The sequence below is a fragment of the Pyricularia pennisetigena genome, chromosome 5, assembly GCF_004337985.1.
Source record: "Pyricularia pennisetigena strain Br36 chromosome 5, whole genome shotgun sequence".
NCBI lineage: Eukaryota > Fungi > Ascomycota > Sordariomycetes > Magnaporthales > Pyriculariaceae > Pyricularia > Pyricularia pennisetigena.
The window spans coordinates 916,827-931,503 of record NC_043743.1 but is presented as its reverse complement, the minus strand read 5'-3'; the positions used below and the strand labels follow the sequence as shown (position 1 = coordinate 931,503).

The 14,677-nt window shown below is 53.0% G+C and overlaps 4 protein-coding genes across 4 annotated transcripts; 1 reads left to right on the top strand and 3 right to left on the bottom strand.

The window, feature by feature from the left end:
• Positions 1–4,642: 4,642 nt before the first annotated feature.
• Positions 4,643–7,272, bottom strand: PpBr36_08228 (uncharacterized protein; the record flags this gene model as incomplete). Its single annotated transcript, XM_029895359.1, has 2 exons — positions 4,643–6,751; positions 7,219–7,272. 2 exons carry the CDS (start codon positions 7,270–7,272, stop codon positions 4,643–4,645), a joined length of 2,163 nt encoding a protein of 720 aa, XP_029746730.1.
• Positions 7,273–8,133: 861 nt separating this feature from the next.
• Positions 8,134–9,867, bottom strand: PpBr36_08227 (uncharacterized protein; the record flags this gene model as incomplete). Its single annotated transcript, XM_029895358.1, has 1 exon — positions 8,134–9,867. One exon carries the CDS (start codon positions 9,865–9,867, stop codon positions 8,134–8,136), a length of 1,734 nt encoding a protein of 577 aa, XP_029746737.1.
• Positions 9,868–10,639: 772 nt separating this feature from the next.
• Positions 10,640–11,119, bottom strand: PpBr36_08226 (uncharacterized protein; the record flags this gene model as incomplete). Its single annotated transcript, XM_029895357.1, has 1 exon — positions 10,640–11,119. The coding sequence occupies one exon, from the start codon at positions 11,117–11,119 to the stop codon at positions 10,640–10,642; it is 480 nt and encodes a 159-aa protein (XP_029746736.1).
• Positions 11,120–11,777: 658 nt separating this feature from the next.
• PpBr36_08225 (uncharacterized protein) lies at positions 11,778–14,421 on the top strand (the record flags this gene model as incomplete). The annotated part of the gene is made up of 4 exons (XM_029895356.1): positions 11,778–11,891; positions 11,975–12,637; positions 12,735–13,685; positions 13,780–14,421. 4 exons carry the CDS (start codon positions 11,778–11,780, stop codon positions 14,419–14,421), a joined length of 2,370 nt encoding a protein of 789 aa, XP_029746739.1.
• Between the last annotated feature and the right edge of the window lie 256 nt (positions 14,422–14,677).

The following is a 14,677-nucleotide window of genomic DNA, read 5'->3' as shown; positions in this document are numbered from 1 at the left end:
GGTTGGGGCTAGTCTAGATTTCTCGAAATGGTAGTCATGTCGCGCAGTTGCAGCAACATTACCTACAGCATAGGCGACATGCTTGGCTGCTCTACTACGTCTAGTCTAGTCTAGTTTAGACTACAGTAGAGCTAGGTTAGGTATGTAAGTAAACTAATATATTATTTGCCTTATCTAGCATTTCCTACCCGGGCACCTACAGCATGGTAAGCAAGGGGGATCAATTGGCCTGGCCCTGCACGCATAATCACGGGCGAGATTGCAGATCGGTTGCGCAGCGGGGGGTTAAGAGAAAGGCAAAAAAGAAAAAGAAAACAAACATGAGACGAACGAAGTGCAGTCAGCCGCCTTAATGCTCCCAGTCGAAAAAAAAAAAGAAAAAAAAAAAGCAAAGGACCGACTGACGGGCTGGTAAGAGCTGGCTGACCCAGGTTTTCGACACTTCTGGTCAGGATGCACCTGGGATGGATGGGATTGGCCAGATGGAAGTTGCATACTGCTAAAGGCACATCGAGGTTGCAATTATGCTAGGTGAGGCTCTTGGCGTGGTATGACATTCAATGTCAGCCGTGTCTTTAAAAAAAAAATGCTATGGCTTCGACGATTCGGCCATTTCAATAGTATCGAGTCTCACAGTCGGTCCTTGTGATAGATACATGTAGTCACCAGTAATCTTTGCGACAGATTTCCACTTGCGCTTCCAGTGTTGATATTTTTCATCATCTACATATCTTTTGTTTTCTTCCTTCTTTTCTTTTTAATTCGCGGTGTCACATTCCAAGCCTTTTTGGGCAAAGAAACTTGTTTCAACTTGCATGCTCGCAGCGCTCCCGTGCGGGCACGTGCAGACAATTAGCAGCGATCGGAGTTGCGGAGGAAGGTTCATTATAACGGAACAATAATACGCGCAAACTAATTGTTTATGTCGCTCCATATTAATCAACATCATTTCTTCTCGTTCGTGTGCCTCGCTATCGCCATTTACCATCGCCACCGACACATGGTCCTCTATTAACCAAGGGCTTGCTATTCGGGATTGAGCCATCCGTGCACCTGTCTGCTGCCTGACTGAGAGTGCTGCCCAATCTTGCTAGTATTTGTATCAGCTGTCGCAAGGGTCAGAAGATTCAATACTTCGTTGTCCCCGTATAAATAATCGAACCCCGGGACGGCATCTGTCGCGGCAGGTACCCCGGTTGAATCCCCCGTTGCCCCGGACTGTGGTTATAGACCATGTGATGGTCCAGAAATCGCAATCTTCCGTCCAGACCCTCATGTCTGTTCCTGGCCTTCGGTAGCGATGAGACCCCTCGTGCAACCTGCCTAAGAATGGCACCTGTCTGTCGGAAATGCCACATGCTACATACTACTTGCTCATCTCATTTTGTTTCCATCACATCATGCCGTCCATTTGAGCTCCCCCCTTTTTATTTGTGACAATAGTCTGTCGGCAGTCTGATTTTCGTCCAAGAAAAGAACATGCTATCCACCAACCCAAATAATGTGCGGGGCCATCCGCAATTATTTTGGTTGCCGAGGGATGGGATCGTACAAGTCAACGTAAACCCGTAACCACCCAAACCCGCCCAGAGTTCAGGTACGGTACCGACCGGTTCAGTGCCTGGTTTGTTTCCAGGCCAAGTTTAGCGCTCTTTTGCCCTTTTTACCCTTTAGACAAAAAAGCCCGCGTTCCCCCCACATTAGCCGCGCCAGCTTTGTCCAGCCCGGAGGGTGGTGGAGTGGAGAAATGCCTGTTCTGCCATGTGCCAACGTTACCGCGCGCCGCCCAGTCCCGGGTTGGGCACCAAAAAGAAACAAGTCAAAGGGCCAAAGGGATTACTTCGGCAGGTGTCGAGCCAAGAGCTGGAGCCTTGAGTCACAGTCTCATCTCCCGCTGAACATATAAGAGAAAAGCTCCACCCCATTAGGTAAACTGGAAACCAGGGCTAGTCCATCTAGTCCACAAAGGCCTAGTACGTCTGTTGAAAAAAATGTCGCAGACGGAAATGCCCGAACAAGCGAACAGGCCCTTGGAATCCGTGTTTACCCAGCATGTCGGTTTAAGCGGTTCGCTTGTCTCAATTGCGAATCTCGAACGATATTGCTTGGAGAAATCTCTCCGGGTCCACCTGGGTTTGGTGCGGACGAGCCGAGGAATCGTCGGGTTGTCTGGACTGGAATCAGTATAGTATAGCCCCAGGTATTACGTGGCAGTCGAAGCATGTGATGCACTCTTTTTTTTCTTTTTCTTCAACCATCCCCCTCAATAAAAAGTCTTTGCATGTCACACAATCCAGGTGTTTAATTACAATCAGCGAAAGACCGGAAGAACTGGTCGAGGTTGTGTCACTGTCCAAATACCCTGAAGTGCGGGAGCGTCGCTACTGGCGTACCGTTGTGAGCCCTACGTACGTGCGCATGGTCGCACAGGGGGGTGGGGGCTTCTTTCTTTCGGTGGACGTGCGGTGAGGCCACCTGGTTTGGGTGAATACGGTACCGGGTTTTCAAACCTTCCTGTCTACCCTGCACACCAAAGACCCGAGGGTCTCAGGTAGGTGCTCGATCAGGAAGTCGGACCTCCAAAGCCAACGGCTAAACTTTAACTGATGGAAATCGAATGGGGAAACAAAGTATGAATTAAATAGTCAATTGTCTTAAGCGTAATAACCCACGACAACTAACGGCTGAAAGACATGGATGGTCCAGGGATGGACTTTTTTTTTTTTTTGTTATTCTGAAAAACCAAGATCTTGGGCCTGCAAAATAGGAAATGCATGCAGTCAAAATGTCTGTGTGCTCGGTGCATGTCTCCCCGCATCGGCCTCCTTTTCCCCTTTCCCATTTGTGTTTTTTTTCTTCTTCTCATTTTTCCTCCTCTCCCATTTGCCATTTGGCACAATGCGCATCATCCTCCGTCATCAGTGCGACGTCGTTTGACCACATGGGAAATTCGAGGGGATCCTGATCGACAAGACTTGCAGCAAATGGCATGCGTCTTCCCGCCCTGCCCCTTCTGGCTTTTTTTTCCCCCTGCTCGGTCCTCTTGCATTCATACGAGTTCGGGATAGTAGCTTCATAGGGTGCATGTGCCCAGATGTCAGGTTGGGTTATGACTGCCGCCACCGTCACCCGCATTTGCCCTCACTTTTTTTTTCTTTTTCGCTTAGACGGTCAGCGACGTCAGATTTTTCCGATTTCGCGGGGAACCCCCGATTTTCAGATGCAGAACCTTCTACTTCGCACCTAAGCGCAGCAGAATAGTCATGCGCAGTGATATGAGACGGGGGAAAAGTTACAAAGTAGAATACAGAATCAAAGATAAACAGAGAAGTAAAAACATATGACCCAAAATCAAATGATTATACAATGATTATACAATGATTACACCCATTCCCATTCCCGCTAGCCCCTTTCTCCGCATGCACGACACAACTCTCTTCCCTCCTACCCTCCCCGATTCCTCTATCAACCGTTGATCCTACACACTTCTTGGCGCATGGGTGCAGCTACTACATGTCCCCTTTCGGGTATACGCGACCTGCCGGAAGCGGGACAGAAATGGGACGATGAGCGTTCCTTTATCGGCAGTTTTTTCTTTTTTGTCTTCTTGCCCTTTACTTTTCGTCACGAGGAAGTAAGGGATGGTCGCTTGATTTCATGACTTGTTTCTAGGGGAGGAGGGAGACGGGTTTTCCTACCCCATGAGGGTTCATGAATACGTGCATGGCCCAAGCTGGAGCTCCCTCCTCGAGTCTCGTTAAAACCACAGGGCTGCAGCATCTGGATGTCGCTCGCTTACCATGCATTGCCCTTAAGCACACATACACACACCACTCTTGGATGTAACCCTCCACAAAGGCTTTTGAGAAATACGTCAAGCAAGGTTTGAGGTGATACGCTGCCGACGCTGCCGGATATTTTGACGATTGAAGACCTTTTTTGGCGCTGACGTTCTCTCTCTCTGGCTACTTCCAGAGCTTTGCAGAGCAACGTATCCTGCATGATGAGAAAAGACAGTGGTCATTGGATATGTTATATAGTACTATCTTCTGAGGGATAGCAAACCGGATTCCCTAAGCGGCTCCCCGAGCTATTAAGGCAGACCACGTCTGAAGAATATATTTTGGTAAAGATTTAAAACTTACTGATTATACTTGAACGATGATGTGCTCATTGTCGTGAAGAACGAATTATGAGAGCAACGCCTCCAAGTCCGATAGTATACGGAAAAAGCCACATCTGTATCAAGCTTCACGCATCAGGAACATAAGTTTGTTAAGACCAATGAAACAAGTGAAAGCAGTACTAGTATAACAAACCCGCTGATTTAATGCAAGGTATATCCGGTATGCATGATATGATAAAAAAAAAAAAAAAAAAAAAAAAAAAAAACAAGAGGAAGCATGGGCTAAGGTATGCGAAACAGACAACGCTCCAAGAAATGTTCTATAATGCCACCATTGTCACAAGACCCCTCTAGAACAAGAATGAAAAAGGAAGCAGCAGTTTCGGTGATAGACCGAGGGGATATCGAAAGGGAATGAGAAAAAAAAAAGACAGACGCATATTAAACCCCCCATCATCAACGACTCCTGGCAGCCATTAGCCTGGCCTAGAGACTCCCAACCGATCTGGTTCTGCTCTATTGCCCGACGAAGGGATCGCCCTCATGCCTCTTCGCCGCCGGCTCCCGGTCCTCCTCGATCCCGTACTTGTCGTGCCACAGCTTGCGCATGACTTGGTAGATGAAGATATACTGCGACTCGGCCTGCACCATGGTCCTCCGCTGCTCGCGCAGCTGGTTGACGACGCTGAAGATGAGGTCATCGTCATCGTCGTAGCTCAAGTCGAGGTGGCCGTTGTTTCTATTGTTCGGGGTTGCCGTGGCCATTGTGGTCGCGGGAGACCCGCCGTTCCGCCTGCTCCTCCGCCTGTCGTCGTAGTTCTCCAGCAGGCCCGAGTCCAGCTCACGCATCAGATGCTCGAGCGCGATAAAGGTGCCCGATCTGCCGACGCCAGCGCTGCAGTGTACGATGCGGGGGTTGTCGACGTCCGCGTTCTTCTCGCGCGACAGTCGCATCAGCTCAAAGAACGAGTCAAGGTCCTCCAGGGCTGGCACGCCAAAGTCGGGCCACTTGGTATACAGGAAGTGATACACAACACGCTCATCCACATCGTCTTCGGACGCATCTGTCCCGTTTGTGCTTCCACCGTTCGAATGCCCTTCAGGTGTCACTGTCATATCCCTCTCGTGATTTGTGCCGGGGGACATGCTTTGCATCGTGAGCCCTGTTGCTGGTGCTGCTTTAGTTGGCGACATCATGATCACGTCTTCGTCCTCTGCCGATGTCCCCAAGGGACTACCTTCGGAGCTCTTGCTGTTCCCCTGTGGTTGGGGTGTGGTAGGACGCGGAGTACGGCGGTGAACGCGGATGACCAACTTGCGCAGCTCTATGGCGTCTCCCGCGCTGGTGGGCTCAATTGCCTCACAACGCACCGTCGCGCGAAACCCGTCGGCGAACTCATCGAATAAGCCTATTTCGAGGGGCGGGTCCTCGGGCGACCGCGGGAAGTAGGGGTAACACTTCTCGGCCGGACCCTCGTGAGTCTCTGTCAGCATGACAATGACGGCGGGACTCCGCAGCTGCTCGACCACCATGCGCCAGACGTGCTCGGCCGAGTTCTTCTTGGGCCCCTGCATAGCTATGTACCGACTTGGGTGCTCATCTCCCGCCCGCGTCGACAGCACAATGGGCGACGCGTTAATGTAGTCAACCTTCCCCGGCGGCACCTGTAGTCTGACTCGATTGTTGTGCCATGGCTGCACGTTGACGTAACGATCAAGCTTCTTAACTGTCGTGCTAGCTGGCACGCGCGCCCACTGGTACGAAGGCGCCGGGTTCTGCATCGACAGCTGGAGGCGGTTGCGCTCGAGCCAAGTCAGGTCTTGGAACCTTTGCTCAATCTCTTGCTGCGAAAGGGTCAAGAAGAAGGGAATCCTGGGTCTTGAAGTCTCGGCAACCGTAGTACTGTCGAAGTAGCCGGACCGGCGCTGTCTGCAGCCGTCATCCGTCCCAATCGAAGGGCGCGATTGCGATAACGAGCGGTTTGCTGACGATTCTGATGCGGGATACATTGCTGAGAGAGGCGACCGGGGCGCCGTGTGGGAGCTGAGGTGAAAGTTCTGGTGTTGCACCGAGGCTGCCGATGGCGACTGCGGCAGTGAGGCGGGAGGCGAGGAGCGGGCGCGCTTGGCTGAGGTGCGCAGGTTCGCGAGGCCGCGAAAGGGCGAAGGTTTCCTGCGCTGCTCCGGAGCAGGCTGCTGCGGCGCAAGGGACTGGTTCTGGGAGTGAGGGGATGGTGTGCGCGAGACGCTGCCGGTGCTCCTGTCGTCTCCCGTGGATGCTGCCGTCGGGGTTGGTCCGGAGGCATCCTTTTTGCTCCGGCGGAATTTGGAAAAGCGCTCCATGTCGAAATGGGCGCCCGTCGACGCACCGACGTTGATGCACAGACGAACAATCGAGGTACTGGCTGGGAAAGCCGCGGTGGGGGATTTCGGTGTTGCTGTTGGGATAGCTTTCGTGACAGCGGTGAGGGGCAGTGCTTGTAGGATCTGGAGAGGTTTTGGACAGAGAAACCGCACAGCACCTCTGTTTAAGGAGCGCGTCAGCGAAAGCGCGCTGCCGAGGCGCAGGCGGCCTCTAGGCGCCCGACGGAGAATATTGTTTTGCAAGAGAATTGCTGAACCCAACTGGTGGGCGGAAACCCCGAACTCTAGTCGGATTCAGCTTGAGTCGAAAATGGATCGAACGAGTACTAGCGTCGCGCCTTACGTCGTTATTGCTCGGACGAGGGTTGGGATTGTCGTCGTACAAAGTCTAGACTAGACTAAAAATAAGGGCATCGGCGAAAAAGAAAGTATCGCCCTACCACACAGATCCTGGACTGGAGATGACTTGGAACTTTGGAGGACCAACCAGCCTCTTCTGAGGTATTTGGAATTAGCAGTAGAAAGGATTTCACCGTTCCCAGATCTCTGATGGAGTTCTAGGAAGGAGCAACTACCGTCAGTGGGGCATCAGCGCAAGTCGTCATCCGTTCCTTAGTACAGGGTAGAGTGAGTCGCACTGTTAGAGAATCGCCTGCCACTCAGTTCGTCGTAATGTAGCATCGTTAAAAGGGGCGATGGATGAGGGGCAGGCGGGGAGGAACTGTTACCGTGCCTGGCGATCCACTTGGGGCGCAGTGCAGCTTGACATTGGGATTTGACATGGGGATTCAGTTAATTGCCGTTTCTTTCTTTGGTCATGGGGATCTTCAGCTACTGAAGCTAGCCATGCCAATATCGTCATAGGGCCAGACTTAGCTCGAGATGATGGGTGAAATTGGTCATTGCTTGGCCCGCCCTGTGGTTTCCAGAAAGAAAGCCGGTCAATCGTAGTACGTGTACAAAACAGTAGCCCACCACAATCGGAGAATATCGTTCATGTCCGGCTGTTCGTCCAGCCTGGATCGATTGGCGTCTGGTTTCCCCGATCTCGGGACTTTGGCATCATCCACAAAAACCCTCTCGAGGTCCAATGTCGGGGTAGCATTTCACTGGACGAGCTGGGTTTGTCAAGACACAAGCCACTGAGCCAGGATATGAACACTGTGTAACGGGCAGGGATAAGGAACTTTTTGTACTTCTTGTTTTCTTTCTAGAAAAATCCGGCGAAGTACTTTCCGTTCCCTTGGTATCGGCCAAGATTGCCGCCTCTGTCTTGCAATTAACGTCATGAAAAAAAAAAAAAAAAAAAAAAAAAGCCATGCTTCAGCCGACCAAGCTCTCAATTAAGCCGCGTGCCTGAATGAAGCAATCACCATACATACTATTCTATAGCTTAGCCCAGTTTTTAGTTTGGACGACTATATTACGATAGTAGACCCCGCGAGACGCGTGATTGCCATTAAACACGGATACTATTCAGTAATATTCTTGTACATAATTTACAGCCGTTGAAATTAGATTCAAGCAGGTATCAACCTTGAACTACACCATCCCCCTAACCTTTTTTGTACACTACACGACAACAGAAACATCGTCAAAACACAAAATCTTACATTGCCAAGAAAGAGGGGAACACTTTACGACTACCCAACAGTCGCCGAATAAACCGCCGTCACGTTCCTCCCGCACTCGATCCTCTGCTCCAGCCCAACCTTGCGCCCCCGGCCACCCTCGCCAATGCGCGTCGTTTTGGGCGGTGCCAGCTGGAACCGCTGTCCGTCGGCGGCGGCGGGGCTTCCGGTCCTCGCGTTGTCGAGAGGCGCAATGCGCACCGGCTCGCTCACGTTGCGGCGCTTGCCTGTCCCGAGCTGGTAGAACTCGTTGCCACCCCACCACATGACGTCGGATCCCCAGTTGCGTCCGCTGCCAGGCGCCGCAGAGACCGATGTAAGGTTGTCCAAGACCGCGGCGGCGTGCGAAGTTCCGACTGACAGCGCCCTGATCCCTATTGGCACCATCTGCTGCGTCCTGTCGTCGTACTCGGCCATGCCCGACAAGGCCTTCATCTTGGCCGGCGCAGTCGACATGTGTACCCACTTGCCGTTGCCCAATTCTCCCTGGAGCCCGGCGCCACAGGACCAGGCTTCTGCCGTTGGGCGGCCGTTAGCTGGTATGCTGGACGTGGTAAAGAATGAATTCGAGCCACCAGCTGCAATCGAGGTGATCTCGGACCGCCGGACTCCACCGCTCGTCAGAAGCCGAGTGAGAGGTACAGCCATGGGAGCGTCAATAGTCGGGCTTTGTGGGTTGACCTCAAACCCAAGCTGGCCAGAAGAGTTGTCACCCCAGGCATGGAGCTTGGAGTCCTTGTCGAGAGCTAAAGAGTGATAATTGCCCGCAGCGATCTGGGCAACACCCACGGGAGGCAGTCCCTTGACTTCATGTGGCTGGTCGAAGGGACCCTTTGGCCTAGTGAGCCAAGTGAGGCCAGGGATTCCGAGTTGGCCCTTGGATGGGTAGTTTGCAGTGCTGGAGGCGGCAGAGAAGACACGACCATGTGAGGTCAACATCAGGCAATGATCCAGACCGCTCTTGATGTCCACTACCTTCTCACCCCAGCCCAGCTTTGGGGGAGTCAGTTCCCTGTAGTTGATCGAGTCGGATGAGGCGGTCCATAAGGAAATTCCCGACTTCGCGTTGGGCTTGGCCCCGGCGAGCTGGTCCGCCTGAGCAACGGGTAATGAGTAGACGGTACCGTTTCTAGACAATGCAATAATTCGGTCGCTCGACAGAGCAACCTTTGCAACATCTTTGCCCCTCAAAGTCGGGGTAGGTTTTGTCGTCGTCGGCGAGTAGGCTGTACCCCACTGGACGATATCACCATCCTCAGTCACGGCCACGCCAAAGTTCTTGTCCAACTTCAGATCTCGCAGGATCTTGCCGTCAAAGTAAGGGATCCTAGTGGGAGTCTTGATGATCTGCTCATCTGAATCCGGCGCCGCCACCTTGCCAGAGTTAGAACCCCAAGCGTAGACCCCAGGGTTCTCCCAGCTCCGGTCGACCTGCAAGTTTGCGGCAGGCCCATCCATCAGCTCAGCCGGCACCGGCCCCTTGGGAACGGGTGCAGGTTTCTCGGCGGCTGCTTTCTTCTTCTTTTCTGACAATTCTTCTTGATTGTTGCTTCCGTAAAAGTACCACGCAGCACCGGCCGATGCCACAAAGGCCGACGTCAGCCCTATCATCTTGCCATAACCGCCGCTGCTGCCTGTGGCTGGTGAGCTGCTGGCGTGGCGGACCCATTGAGATGCTCCATTTGTACGCGATGGAGTCCGAGCTGCCGCCCGCAAGCCGGAGTGGCGAAGTGCACTTCGATACATGGTTGGGGATGTCACCAAACGGCGTGCACGTAAATGCCTAAGGTAGGTACTTTGAAAGATGGGCAAGGTACCGTGATTACCTACCTGACCTTGGGCCAGACCAGTTGTTGTGCTGTGCGGCGGGACAAGGCCGTCGTTGTAAAAGAGTTTGTGATCTCCAAGCAAACTGATGCCGTCATACAGGCGAGTTTGAGTTTAGTGCAGCATTAATGTGCTTGGGGTTGAGCTACCATCTCATCGGATCATGCCGTTTACGGTGTTTTAGAGTGACGTTTTATAGCAGGTCCACTCCATTCCACCCTCGAAGATTTCCAAAAGCTCATCCCTGAGTGGCTGATCCATGCCGCCATCACGTGATATCAGAACCATCAAAACTTGCCCATGTTCTTCTTCTGCTTTGATGCTTCGTAATGAGAACATTATACTTTCAAAAATCGCATCCTATTTGTTTATATAAAGTGACTCGAACTCACTGAGCTCGATGGCTTCATTACAGGGATAAACTGTAAGAAATTCCTATTTGGATTTGGGGGAAAGCCGCTCATGCCATCCCTGGCCATGTACGCGCGACCCAGGAGATCAAAGAGCTTTGATCCAGATAACAAGCCAATCCTGGCCAGGAGGCTATCTCAGGACGGGGTCCTATTTGTTTCCACCCTCCCATCGAGTCGCCTTTCTATACAATATCACAACTTTCTTTAGACTGCTTGGTGTCGTTAACAGCTCCAAAAACCCGGAGTTGTGTTCACACAGCCGATTCGACGGAAGCCTTCTAGCCTCCCTGCTTCTGCTTTGCGTTATAATTGAGTTTGGGAACCCCCGAGGCAGAAGCAGTGGTCTCCAGGACTCCTAGCACCGTATTATGATCCGACCAGATGGCGCATTGTGACTCTGGGCACCCGTCACACGGCTCACGACAGTGCCCTATCAGGCGGTCCAACCTTGGGTCCCTTGCGCCTCGCCAGGCAGCGCGGAGGATGCGTGCGCTCACGAAAACTCCAGCCCACCTGTCAAGCCATTGGCTGAACCACCTGGGCAGGAAGCAGACGAACACGGCGCTGGAGACGCAGCGGACGAACATGACGCTGGGCAACGAGCGGCAGGCCAAGAGTTGCCAGCCGTTCAGCCCATAGCGGCTGCACGTCGAACTATTGGGTAGGATGTCGCCCTGAGAAATACTAAAAGACCAGACCACAGTTGCGAACAAAAACCATGCGGCGATATGTTTGAGGAGCGAAATGGGGCGAGCCATGGTTTCGATTGCGGGAGTGAAGTTGGGCAGAATGCCGGTTTTTTTTTTTTTTTTTTTTTTTTTTTTTCATACAAAACCTTGCAAATATGGATGTGAGTTGGATGGACGCAGGAAGCGCATCGTAATCATCGTATTTATCCTGTCTCCAGCTTATCAGGACAGGCCAGCTCTGGAGTGCCTCGATTGTTTGGCGTTGGCGGTTAGCTTACGCAACCAAGATCCTGGGCATTGTGCGCCATTTCGTGCAAGAACTTGTGTTGTTATACCAATTGTTATAACATCATTGGTGACTTTGGAAACACGGGGCTTGGATCTAGTCGAAAAGCTTGTCAATATGCTTGCAGAATTACTGCACCAACAATCAATGTATTACTTACATACAGAAAGTTGAGCAGTCTGTCCACTGTCCTCGTCTGGTCGTCATTGTTGTTAATGGTGGGGGACCTGAAGTCCCCAGCCGTTTTTACAAGGGTCAAGCTTCTTATTCCAGCACAACCCCAACCCACCCTGCCTGTTTGCAGGCGAGAGCCAAATGCCAAGTCCCCGCCACATAGCTCAATCGCCGACGCCCAATAGACGCACTCAATTATTAGCGACAAGACCGCCAACATAGTGATCCTCAACCTCACCTCCTTGATGGAAGGAGGAGAGAAAGAAAATGTACGAAGACTCCTGGTACAACTTTGTACCGGAAATTCAGAACAAAAAGACAAGCTCTTCGCAAGGCCAAGGAACACATCGTAGGAAAGAATCTTTGCTGCTGCAGCCAAATGTCAGTTGTTTCGCACTAAACCGCCCCAAGACCACGCTCGAAGCCGTATTTAATGCCTGTGTTGCTGACCTTGTCGAATTCAGGGCCTCAATCAATCCTCCGACGTGGCCAACCCCCTTGCAAGCGTCGATGAAGGGAGTGAAGATGACGGCCCGCCCGAGCCGGTACTGAGCCGGCGCGCAAAGTCCTACTCCGACTTTTACGATATTGTGCGGAAGCACCTCGCCGATGGCACACCCAAGAAGCGCAAGAAGAGAAAGCAAAAGAAGGAAAGGAGCCTGGAAGGGCTGGCCGTACCAGAGTCGGCCCAGGGCCACACCCTCACAACAGGGGACGACCCGTTCGATGCCGATGCGTGGCGGGAGCTCGAGGACGAACTACTCCAGGCGAGCCAGAGAGAATATACAACGTACCGCGACAAGCTGGCGCTGACGGAAAGACACCTCGACACGCTCATCGAGGAGACGGACGGCGCGCTAAAGATCCTGGCTTCCTTGGCCGAGTCGTTCCGCGCGGTCGAGGAGCAGACCTCGTCCTTCAAGGCGCAGTGTGACGACCTGCTCGCCGAGCAACGGAGGCTGGAGAAGATTGCCGACGACGTCCGCTCCGACTTTTACTATTATGCGTACCTAGAGGAGGTCACCCGGCGGCTGAATGCACCCGGAGCGAGTCGGCTGGCAGACGGTGCCCCGTTTGCTGAGATGTTGACCAACCTGGAGGCCTGCATTGACTTTATGTCATCTCATGTATGTTGAAGCTATGCAGAAGCTATGGATACACATATGGCTGCATACTCTTTGACTTGACACAAAACTAACTTGTCACGAATCGCTTGATGAATAGCCCACATATCGCGATGCCGAATCATACGAGGCACGCTATCAAGCTCTGCTCACCAAAGCTTTGCATCTACTTGAAGTCGGCTTCACCGCACTCCTGGACAAGGTCTCGGGCGAGATATCGAAGCAGATTGCAGCAACCCAGTCCGAGTCTGCCCGTCACGCGCTTGCGTATGGCCGCTTTGAGGAGATGATGCTGGATTCCTACTCGTTAATTCCCAACATCCAAAAGGTAGTGGGTGAGGCCTATGACCGCCTGGGCAACCCCAAGTCCGGCCTCTGCGCCGCCACATATGCCAACACCGCCGACAACATGTTCCGGTCCTACATTGCCGCGCGTGACCGAGATTTGAAACCGCTCGGCCAGGCCGACGTCGAGACGCTAAAGAAGGAGGCCGGGGAGGAGTCGGTCGAGACGGCATCGCGCAACTACGTCAAGCAGTGCTTCGAGCGGTCGCACAACGAGCTCCTCCTGTTTGCACGCGTCTTTGGCCTCGAGCCGCAGTACAGCACCGACCAGGCTTCGGCGTTTGCGACCATCAAGGCCTACCGCGGCGACGCCGTCACTGCCATCAACGTGGCGCCCATAGCCGCGAACCTACAGGCAGTCCTGGCGCCCGTCGAACTCCAGATACTATGCGAGGTCATTGGCTGGATGACGGATGAGTATCTGACGATCGACTACGACGAGATCGACGAGAGCGACATGTCCGTTGCGTTGCACCGCCAGGAGGTGACGGCCAGGGTGCTGGGTGAGCACTTGTGGCAGTTCACCGACGGTGTTTTCGAGGCCGAGGTGACCAAGCTCATCAGCAAGGCGCCAGTGGTGCCCGAGTCTCTGAAAATTGAGCCGGCCTTTCCTGGAGGCGGCGCTTCGTCAAATGCGTACCCGCCTGTCAAGACGGCGCTGCGACTGCTTGTCTTGTTCGATCAGTGCATGCCTAAGGAGAGATGCGTAAGTTTTTGCCTGGACCGAAAATAAATATAAAAAAAAATCGCATTCCGGACATTTTGCACAGGATACTAACTCGAATTTTACATATCAACAGCAAGGAAGCAGTCCGGTAGTATTCAAGATCATAAAGGAGTCGATAGCAGCGCTCCATCGCGCCGAAGCGCGGATCAAGTCTATCAAAAACGGGACAGACGCGGACTTGTTCATGATCAAGAACCTTTTAATCCTCAAGAACGAACTGATGAAGCTAGAAATCGGCGACGTGAGGAATGAGCAGGGGGCGGGCATGGAGCACTTTGGACAGATATGGAACACGTTATCGGCCGCGCAGGACTGGGTGGGATACTTTAGCAGTTTCATACCGGGCGCATCACTGTTCTCGCGCGGCTCGCCGGCGGCGGGAGGCGGCGGGGGCACACCTGCGCTCGGGGCCTCAGGTGGCGGTGTGCAGGCCGGCGGCAATGGAGCGCAGACCCAGGACGCCGGCGAGCAGCTGGACGAGCTGCTGCGGCAGTCGATCTACGCCTTCACGCGGCGGTGGGGGGCGTTGGTCAACGAGGCGCAGTCGCGGAGCAAGCTGGGTGGCAAGAACACGGCCAAGGTCGAGAGGGAGCTGGAGGAGCTTCTGCAGACGGCGTTTAGCAACCAACCAGAGGTCATAGCGAAGCTCAAGGAGGCCATCCAGATCAATGCGCAGGCGCAGGGGGAGAAGGGGAGCAAGGTCACGCGGGTATGAAGCTTAGTATAAGGGTGTCTGCAAAATTTAAACCTTTTGACGGTTTCTCTTTACACTTGCCGTTAAAGCGCAAGCAAAGCTTACGACATGAAGCTAGCCAGAATATACAGCAAATTTGAATATTTCTGACATGGTTCCAAGCTTGCTATACCGAACTGTTTTGGTTCCGAGGCTTCATTCAGAATGGGCCCTTGTTATGGGTACTATCAGGCGATGCTGCCAGTCACGTCGCGACTACCGCGAGTCCAAGGAGTTA